At 39.4% G+C, this 10919-nt stretch overlaps 1 protein-coding gene across 2 annotated transcripts; it reads right to left on the reverse strand.

The window, feature by feature from the left end:
* Nucleotides 1-325: 325 nt before the first annotated feature.
* Nucleotides 326-10168, reverse strand: LOC142617166 (DExH-box ATP-dependent RNA helicase DExH12-like). Of its 2 annotated transcripts, XR_012840931.1 has the most exons (6): nt 10013-10168; nt 6553-9558; nt 5337-5726; nt 1996-5185; nt 786-881; nt 326-647 (listed from the first exon to the last, which is right to left on the reverse strand). XR_012840931.1 is itself a non-coding variant. In XM_075789897.1 (5 exons), exons 2-4 carry the CDS (start codon nt 9514-9516, stop codon nt 2000-2002), a joined length of 6540 nt encoding a protein of 2179 aa, XP_075646012.1. In that variant the 5' UTR covers nt 9517-9558; nt 10013-10168; the 3' UTR covers nt 326-647; nt 1996-1999. The 2 variants fall into 2 exon arrangements, 1 of the variants encoding a protein (XP_075646012.1); XM_075789897.1 differs by lacking the exon at nt 786-881.
* Between the last annotated feature and the right edge of the window lie 751 nt (nt 10169-10919).

Raw genomic sequence — 10919 nt, forward strand, 5'->3', positions numbered from 1 at the left:
CTAGACTGTTAAATCCCTGTATATAAAACACTATTGAACCAATTACTCATCAATTATCCATAAAAAAAGAATAGTATTTAAACAAGTCATTATTTTTCTTCCTCCAATTTACTTCCCTCTCATTCTCTATATATACTACATTATAATGGTAGTCACAATCATAATAATAGAATCTAGACATGAATACAATTTTAAAAATTCGATAACTCCTAACGAGGAAAAAAGAAATCAGACATGATATTGTATAAACAAGTTAAAATATCATCCATAACAAAGTTACCAACTACACATCAACCATTCCTATTTAAATGTATAATCAGGATCATGTAGTGTAATTACCACATTTGATTCCATTTAAAGCTTATGAATGCACATAAAAAATACTTTTCATCAACTATTTAGGACCAAAGGCTCTAGATTGCATCAGATAAAACCTTTATAAAGAGATGGCCAAGAAACTAATGCCAGTACAAGAAAACCATTACACAAAGGTCATTGTACAATGATTGAACTATGGTATACTCAAGTTATATATACTGTCATTTTTCCTTGTGCAGGGAGGCCGGTTCACAGTACCCGAATACAAGCCTTTAATTCATCTTATGAATTATAAGTGTCCATTCCCAAGCCGTTAGATGAGGTTAATGCTGCATTCAGCAAAAAAAAAAAAACAGATTAGGCTAATGCTGCAAATAATGAAAGAGATAATTATTAGAATTTCTGCTGCCTCTAGTGATAACATCATTTACTTGAATACAGATTCTGATGTTTGACAATTCCAATACCTGTAAACCATTAGCTACAAATAATCTGGAAAATGTCCCCTAGGAAAGACTTCACAATTGATGGTTTGCTTATAGCACGCTACTTGTACTAGTAAACTGCATAGATGAACATTAACTTTCAGCAGTTTATCCAAGGTGTTATTGCTAAACATAGAACCATTAATAGTACTACTTATGCATTTCCTTCCCACCCAAGGTTAGAACCATATTTCATCCTAAAAGGTGAGAACCAAATATAAATTACACTAGTGAAAGAGAGATTACAAGACTATAAGCTTTTCCCAGAAAATGTAGTGAGAAGAGTAAAACCCAAAAGCAATGGACAGTTGATATGATTGTTTGGATAAGTTTTTTTTTCTCTCTGAGAATCGATTGTTAGGAAAAGCTTGATGAATGGGGTTAGATATTTAAAGCTATTTTTTTTAAGTTACACGATCAGGGAGACAGTTAACTCATCTAGCAAGTATCCATAAAGTAAACTGGATAATCTATCTAATCCAGCATAGACCAAAAAGCTTATTTGTTGGCTACTTAGATGAGCTCAATCTGGACCAAAGTCTGCTAGTTTTCCTGTTTGCAAAACAACTAATCACTGATGTGTTTACTTGTACTACCTTCATTTGCAACCACATTTTTTTTCCCCAATCTAATCTTGCATTTTAGTGGTGAAACATAAGGTTCTTGCACCTTTATAACTAACAGCAACGCAGCCATGCTAAAATTGAACTTCTCCAACATGGGAATCACAGGCCTGATCCATTAGAATGGGCAGACACTACATTGTCAGACAGACAGAATCCAAAGCAAACCTGGAAACTAAGTCCAGCATAGATGAGGAGAATCCATATACATAGAAAACTAGCCTTCAGAAAAATTTACAGCAAGCATAAAGCCAGAGCACCTTATATAAGCTCAAAGATAATGTGTAGCCAGAAAATAAAAAAGCTTGAGGCTGCTATATAAAAGCTATTGTTTTTGAATGCACAGATAAAAAACCCACCACCTGTTCTTTCACTCCAACCACATGAAGCACAGATATATACATCAGATTCAATCAATTTCCCAAACCAAACAAAATAATTAGACATATAAAAGCAGAAAACATTTAGTTAACATCCAATTGCTTCAAAACATCCGGAAGTCACATAAGTACCAATTCACAATGTCAAAGCAAAAATTACAATGAACCAAAGCAAATAAAAAGGATGACCTGTTTATTCTCTCCCACTGTCTTCATCCGGGCCTGCTTCTTTGATATCAACACTGAAGTTATACTCCTGGTCACAGCCCAAATATGAATCACACATGAAATAGAGGGTGTATGGCTTCTTTCCAGCATCTGCGGGAGCAGCAAATTCAAGCTTAACTTTTGCCTTCCTTTGCAGGGAAACTCTCTTGATGGCAAGCAACTGGTTACTTTTGGTATCACCAACAACTAGCCACCACCCTTCTTCTTTGGCCTTCGGATACCTGGGAGCATCAACAGGTCCCACCTCCATCCTTCCCTCTAGATCTCGCTCAAGAGTGACTTGCAGAGTGATATCCTCCCCAGCCCTCACGTTGTCATTCTCAAGCACTTCATATGTCATATCAATATTGGGAAAACGGTTGCAAAATCGTGCAATATCAAGCAACTGCTCATCTGACATCTGCAGCAGCTCACGCCTCTCATCATCCTCCATCTCCACCAAATCAAAAACGGTCTCAATATTCTTTCCAGGGTTTTCTTGGCATTTCTTGGCCAACTCCTTTGTGAAGTGGGGAAGCTGTAAAAGCATGGAATCACGCTCCCACATGCCCTGTGTCACCATTTGGCTGACTTCCATTGCAAGAAGCGCAAGGCTCAGCCAGCCATTGCTTGAAATAACATCAACCATTGCCTGAAGCAATCTACTTGCAGAAAGAAGCACCTCTCGCTGGTCTGATGCTAGGTTCCCACCAACAGTTTGCCTTGCAAAGTGGGCCTGAAGAAGTGCATTAGCTTTCACATGTGGATCTGTACATTTGGGATTTTCAAATGAAAACCTCTGGTGATTAATCAACCTCCGAACCACCTCTTCCTCCCCAGGTCGTATAGGAAGAAGTGCATACTCTGTAGCCGAAGCCAGGATCTCCAAAAGACCCTTCATCTTTGTTTTGGAAGTCAAAGAAGAACTGAAACGTTCTATAGTAGTGTAACTGATGTAATAATATGATGCTATCATGCCCAGATTCAAAGGAGAAAGGTCCATGTCATCCTCAATAGAAACACACTTACTTGATTCCAAATCACTCAATGTGTTCTCTACAAGCTCTGACAGATGATCAGAGAGATGCCTGTGACTAACTCCCTGAAGATTGTAATAGTTGGGATTTTGTGTGAGCCTCCTGTACATAAATGTCCATGTAAGATAATCCACAGCATCTTGCTTGTTCTCAATAATTCCAGCAACAATTTCTGCATTCAGATTATCATGTAGAAAGTGGTGCAAATGGCTCTCAACTGGGAATGCTTCATACAAGAACTTCTTGTAGTACTCTTTACGAGGTGCATGGCAAAGGATGACACATTTCCCAGAATTATCTAACAAAGGTCGACTGGCATGACCCATCATTTGCAACAGATCAGTAACAGGGTAATCAGTGTGAGCATTTTCCCGACCATCATAGTATTGCGTTCCCATCACCACCACCAAATGAGCTGACAATGAAATTCCCCAACACATTGAACTGCTCATGACACAAACCTGAATCCACCCAGCCTCAAACAGCTGTGACACAACTTCTTGATCCAACTTAGTTAAGCCCTCATGCAAGTAGCCCACTCCATGACGCAAAGTGGCTTTCAACATTTCATCATTAATTCTGTCAATGAAAGGCTTGAGTTCTTCAAGAGTCTGCAATAAAAATGACTTACTGCCATCACCAGCCACATATGTCATCAGATCCACAGCAGTGAGTCGGACATGCTTCCTTGTTGGAACAAAAACAAGAGCAGGCTTCCCATTTTTGGCATGTTGAACAATTGCAGTGTATGTTGGTTTTGTCATTGCTTGCATCCTGGCTTCAAAATTAGCTATATCCACCCCTTGAATGTGTATTTCCAATGGCACTGGTCGGACACCAGGAGGAAAGTTGAAAAGGCCATGAGCAGTAGCACCAATCCATTCCCCAAGATCCTTTGCATTTGCAAGAGAAGTTGACAGAGCTACAATTCGTATCTTGTTCTCAACTTGGCTTGCAATATATCTCATCCGGGAAACACCCACCTCCAAGATGGGACCACCTTGACCCCCAATCAAGTGGAGTTCATCAACAATGAAAAGGCTAACCTGTTGAACATGTTTTCTCTGTTTCCAGCGGCGCGACAAAGCATCCCATTTCTCAGGAGTGCTGATTATTATCTGACCCTTCTCAAGAAGTTTCAAATCTGTAGCTGTCTCCCCCGTTAATTCAACCACCCGCATTTTAAGACCACCCTTTCCAAACTTCCTCTCCCAATCACGATACCGTTCCTTGGCCAGTGCTTCAAGAGGTGCAATATAAACAACACGCATAACACTCTCAGGTCCTTTTTGATAGTTCCTTAGGATAGCAAACTCTGCACATATGGTCTTCCCACTTCCTGTTGGTGCAGCAACCAAGACATTGTCATCGGTATTATACAAAACAGTGAATACCTGTGTCTGAACAGGATTGAAATGCTTAAAATCCTTATAAAGAGCTTCATATGCTGGATTCCTTAAGGCTGTCACAGGCAGCGGTTGCAAGTCCAATAGCTCTGTCGGTGGAGGATATTTTTCTGGCAAGATGAGGTGCCTGAAAGAAACAGGTAAAACAGTTTGTGACCCAAGCCATCTATCTGACACAACACGGATGAAGTACTGAGGTGGCAATGGTTCATAAATTGGCACTGTGAAATTCAAAGTGTGATCTTCATCAATATACTGCTTCTTCAGCATAAAATATTCATGATGAAGAATATATTCACCATCATTATCCTCTACAATCACCCAAAATGGCTCCACATATCCATGAACTTTGTCCTCCCACTGAAAGTCCGGTGTTATTGTGAGCTCAACCCTCAAAACAGTGCGAGTAATTGGCTGAACATGCGCTGCAAGGTTAAGCTTAGGGAATTGGTGGATGAACTTGTGAAGTGTTCTTCCCATCTTTGGGATGCGAATAAGCTCCCCTATCTCCTGTGATGAAAGGTCATAATACCTATCCCAGGCCAAATCCTTCTTCTCCAACTTCATCAAAATATCATTTGGGATTCCATGGAATTGGCGAAGAGGTGTTTGGACACTCCACATCCTCCTGTTAACCATTTTGCATAAGTTTAAAGCCTTCTCAGCCAATTGAGCCCAACCACGTTTCAAGACAATCTCAAAAAGAGCTCGCATAAGACGTCCTGCACTCTGAACAAGAAAACGGAAACAAATAAGCAAACACAGACAAAGAAGCTCAACCAAAGAACAAACAGAAGTCAAAAGAAACAAAGGAAACACTAGAGCTAACTATAAACAAAAGGGAAAAGAAGAAAAATAAGAAAACAAGATATAAACAAACCTGAGTTATGAACACCATGTCAGATGTTAATGAAAGGCCTTCAAGCTTCAACTGTGAAATATATGCTTGCAGCAAAACATTAATCTTGGCACTAGGCTCTTCCAAGCTTTCCTTGATAGGAATAGGAACACGATCTAAAAGCTTTGCGAGTTCCATCTTCTCATCTTGTCTCACTGTAACATATTTGAATTCTTCACTGAGTGAGAACAACCGACAAAGCTCAATATCCCCCATAGTGGGCTTCAAATGCTCGTTATACGTGGATATTGTCCCATGAGTAATATAGTAGTAGCTAGCAATGCGACCCAAGTCCGTTACCTGGAAATATCCACTTTTTCTATCATACTTCACCAGATTATTTTTGTCCAATATGGTTGCAGCAGAATGGATCTGTACCCCAAAAAAAAAAAAAATGAGACAACTGTGATGGATACAATCACAAGCAGTATATGAAGAGGTAAACTGATAAGTTACAAAAGTATAAAGTACAGCAAAGCACTAATATGAACTATAAACAAAATTTCCATAAGAGCTAAAATGGGCAAGAATGCCATCATAACAGAACAACCAGATTTAAAATATAATGCGGACATAGAAGAATGCCTTGCATACACACAGAAAAGATGTGGAACAAAACATATCAACTTACACAACATATACTTTAACCTTATCCCAGTTAAATCACTAAACAAAAATATTTGTATGACAGTAATTTAGTCTCAGATTTGTGCACACTTGTTATACCAAGCATAAAAGAAAGTTTACCAGTATCACATAACTGGGACATGAATTAAACAAAATGCAAGCCAATGCCAAAAGGAAATATTCTTCATCCACACCCAGCTCAACAGCATACATGCACTGTGTGTTTGCAGGCATTACAATTTATATATAACAAAGTACCTACTGCTCTTTAACTTCAACCAACTTAGATAATAAAAAATTAAAGGGTGGAAATTTTCTAACATTTAGTGAACAATCACAGCATCCATGTAACCAACAAAACTGCATTTTTTTTCTCTGGGTATTGGGAACCCCACAACCACTCCACAACCCCCCCCCCCCCTCCCTTCTCTGTGGGGTGGGATGGTGTTTGAACTTTGAAGGTCACAGCCAAAGAAAACAAAGGCGCCAGAGACAGCAGCAGAAATCAGATAAAATGAGAAAGACAACAAAAGATGCAATGAAATGCAAAAGAAGAGAAAATGATGCTTACCAAATCAGCCCTCCTCTCTTCCAAAAACTTATCTCTATCAATAATATCATGTGGTAAACCATATAGTGTAGGGTTCCGCACCATACGGACAAACAAGTACGTGTACCCAATCCAATTACAGGCTTCTCTAGCATTTTGAACAGTTCCGAGAACAATTTCTGCATTCAATTGATCAGCCAATTTTGACACAAACTGACTTTCAATGGGGAGCTGTTGATTCATTAGAGAAAGATAATATTGAAGTTCGCTATGACCAGTAATGATTATGCCCTCTCCATAAGAATCATACTGGGGCCTTCCTGCACGACCCAGCATCTGCATAACATCCAGAGGACTAAGTTCAGTCCATGCTCCCTTTTCTGGATTATAAATCTGGGTCCCTTTAATAATCACTGAGTGAGCAGGCAAATTCACACCCCAAGCAAGTGTCGCAGTAGAAACCAGAACTTGCACATGCCCATCAGAAAATAACTCCTCAACAAGCTGGCGGTCAGCCCTTGCCAACCCAGCATGATGAATTGCAAAACCATATGGCAATAGATCTTTAAGTTCATTGCTCTTGACCAGATCTGTTTGAGAGTGGAGAATCTCACGACTTGCACTGTCCTCTTTCAAAAATCTACCAAGAGTATCATTAGCAAGAGCAGTATCTCGTATGGCACGGGCTGTTTTGGCTGTTTCCTTCCTTGAGTGGACAAAAATTAGTATTTGATGCTTCCCTGCCACTGCCATTACCTTTTCATAACAGACATCATTCATCAACTGGAACCTCTGCAGTGGCTTCTTCACTGTGATTCCAATATACTGCTGAGAAAGAGGAACGGGTCTGTAACTATTGTCAAAGTGGAACAATCCTCCTTTCTTTGTATCAACCCGCAAGAACAATGCCACATCTTCATAATTAGGTAGTGTAGCAGATAGCCCGACCAACCGAATATGCTCATTTGTAGTTTCAATCTGTCTAACAGTTCTAGCAACAACACTTTCAAGCACAGGTCCTCTGTTATCATGAAGAAGATGAATCTCATCAATGATAAGAAGTTTCACAAGTTGTGTATAAGTTCGATCACCTGACTTCCTGGTAATGATATCCCACTTCTCAGGAGTTGTGACAATAATTTGAGTTTCTTCAATTTGTTGGCGAGTCAATGACTGGTCTCCACTTAGCTCCCTGACTTTAACATCATAATACTGCAAACGATTAGATAAATTGCCAACAACTTCAGCCACAAGAGCTTTCATAGGTGCAACATATACAATCTTATAATCACTATGGTTAAATGAACCATCTGAATTCCTGTTCAATGCTATCTGCTGAAGTATGGTGAGCACTGCAACATTAGTTTTCCCTGCCCCAGTGGGAGCACACAAGAGGATATTGTCAGCTTTAAAAAGGGCAGTCTCATAGACTTTACTCTGTACCCTGTTCAACTCCTTCATTCCTTTGAAAGCTGGTTGTGCCCAGTCTGGCATGTCAGATATTTTTATAAGTTTCTCATTTGGATCAAATGGCTTTGGCTTCAATGCAGGCACATGAATTTCTTCATATCCCTTGCTAGAATGCCTATAAGATCCATCCGGAAGCTCAGTCTTTTTTGAAGCCACCAAACGACCACCTTGTTCAAAAGCAATACTGTCAAGATCAAGCAACTGGCGCTGGCCCCAAACACTGTCTGCATCTCTGTCAACAATCCCTATCCTACCTTTGTCACCATCTCCACCACTCTCATCCTTCAAACGACGAGCCTCTTCTCTAATACTCTTCTCCAAGTTCTTTTGCCTTTCTTTTGCAGTAGCCCTCGTGGCATGCAACTGATCCACAATTGCCACCAATTCCGACCCCAAACCCATCATTTCCTCCTCAATCTTCTTCTTTTGTTCTTCATCTTCAGCCCTTGCCAAACGGGTACACCACACAATCTTAAGCCGGTTCCTCAACAGAATCTTAATAAGGCTAAATTTATCAAACTGAAGAAGCAGCAACAGCTTCGACTCAACTTCCCTGTCATCACCTTCAGCTAGTATCTTAAGCACATCTTCTGCAAGAATTTGGCATTGTTGCGGATCAATCTGTTTTTGAAATGCTTCAGAAATCTTTCCTTGAAGCCAATAAGCACCAATGCTTAGAACATTAAGGTTCATTCCCCCATTTGCTTCCTGCATATCATCATCATCATCAATCCCACCCCCCATTTGCATAGCCCCAGAATTACTGGCTTCCACCACATCATCATCCTCCTCTTCATCTTCTTGCACCATATCAAGATCACTCTCCTCATCCTCCTCCTCATTCTCTTCAAACTCAACCGCAACACCCACGTCATCATCAAGAGCATCATCACCATTAGCAGCAGCTGCAGCAGTCCCAGCCACATCACCACCCCCATCTTGGTAATCAGTAATAAGCCTTCCTATCGATACCAACTGATCAAAAACAGCATTCGGTACAGAATTCAAAAGCTTCTCAATCTCCTTCTTCTTGTCAGGGTTCTTAAGCGTCTCATTCTTAAGTACAGCTAATATCTCATCAGCAGCACCACTAACAATACTAAGTGGCTGCCCACCCAACTGTTGCTGAATTACACTAAGCATAGCCTCATAGGCAGCCCTTGTTTCCTTCGTCTTGGGCTGGTAAACACCTTCCTCCGATGAATTCAATACACTCTCTTCTTGAAGTCGGCGACGCTTGCTCTGGCGACTAGGCGGAGGCTCAGCAAGCGGGTCACGCTCCTTCTTCTTCTTTGATTTCTTAAGCTTCTCATCCAATTCTGGGGGTTTCCCCCGGTATGCTCTGTCACCAAAGCTCCTGGGGTCAATCTTTCCCCATAGAGATTCGGGCTCTCCCGTGGGCTCATGAGTGTCGCGCGGGCGAGAGTCAGTAGTCAAGACCAGACTCGAGTTGGCTCGATACTCATACTGCTTATGCCTGGCGTGTGCTTCAGCACCACCGCCCAAATGTGCCATTTCCAAACCTACTCTTCTATCCAAAACAAAATCTCACACCCCCTAAAATCAAAACAAAAAAAAACAAAAAAAAATCCAAAACAACAAGTGTATTAGCCCCTAGGCTTTTCAGGTCCAAACAAATCTCAACAAAGTAACAGGAATGGAATACAACATCATTAGACTAATGGTTCTAACAAATTAATCACTAAACCCTAATTAAAAATTGGGTTTTTATTAGAAGGTTCAAATTTTTACTCTTAAACCCTAAACCTTAGACTAAAATAAAAACAGTGAAATTGAAATTAAGAAAGACCCAGAAGTTAAAAATCAGAGAAGAATGTGAAAAAGGGGTTGAATTCTAACAATAAGGCTCAAATAGAGAGAAACCCTAGGTTGCAGGAACAGATTTGAAAAAAAAAACCCTAATTTGATAGATAAAACATTAACCCAAATCAAGTATGTATGTAAAGAAAACAGAGAGAGAGAGAGAGAGAGAGAGAGAGAGAGCACTTACAATGCACAGCTTGTTCTTCCTCTTTGTTACGATGAGAAGTACCAGGCTGAGACTGTGTGTGTCTGTGAGAGACAGAGAACACTATTAAAATGTGAATGATATGTTTGTTTTTGTGGCTGAGTCTAGAAATGTTAACATATAGTCAATAGGCGGTTTTCGTTATTCTTAGCTAAACCGACCTTTTTTACCTAGGTTCAGCCTTATGGGCTTTATTGGGGTTTAGGACAATCGGGACCATAAGGCCCAAAAAATCTCAGATTACAAACTCAGTTTCATGATCATACGTACACAAAAACTAAACAACAAAAACACTATATTAGACCCATTTTGATACAAAACTTAAATCACAAAACACCCACAGATTCACAAATGATCATACTTAAAGCCCCACATTTGAAAAATCCCAAATAAAAAATCATCAAATCCTCATCACTATAAGAAAACCCAGTCCTAAATTCACCAAAACACAAACCCAAACCGAAATAGAAGCAAAAATACAAACTTTTTTCTCGCATTGCTGACAAGGCAGCCCAATAAATTTGGAGGCCTCAGGTGATATATTTAAATGAGGTCTTCTTTTATGATGGGGCATTTTTGTTGTTACTTAAATAATATTTAACTAGTGTTTAATATCATAATTTTTTTATAACAAAAATTCATTATTTTTATTTTGTAATATGCTTCTTCTTTTTAAAATGCTAAAACTATAACAAATTTTACTAAAAAAACTTACAAATATGTAGTAATAAATGTGATTAGCAACACTTAAAGAAGATAATAAATAAGTATTTGAATGAATGATGTTAGGAATATTATAAATTTTACAACATGAAGCTTACAAAGATGTATCAACAATCACAAAAAAAAAAAAAGTATTTTATAGGTTGTTGACGTTTACAATCATATT

This window comes from Castanea sativa, chromosome 11, assembly GCF_040712315.1.
Source record: "Castanea sativa cultivar Marrone di Chiusa Pesio chromosome 11, ASM4071231v1".
In the NCBI taxonomy this organism is placed as follows: Eukaryota; Viridiplantae; Streptophyta; class Magnoliopsida; order Fagales; family Fagaceae; genus Castanea; species Castanea sativa.

Bases quoted from the DNA above. Each gene is read 5' to 3' on its own strand.
- LOC142617166 (XM_075789897.1), bottom strand. From the start codon at position 9,516: ATGGCACATTTGGGCGGTGGTGCTGAAGCACACGCCAGGCATAAGCAG. The intron at 5,727-6,552 runs GTAAGCATCATT...TTTGGGGTACAG, and splicing joins AAGAGAGGAGGGCTGATTTG to ATCCATTCTGCTGCAACCAT. The intron at 5,186-5,336 runs GTTTGTTTATAT...TTTCTTGTTCAG, and splicing joins ACATGGTGTTCATAACTCAG to AGTGCAGGACGTCTTATGCG.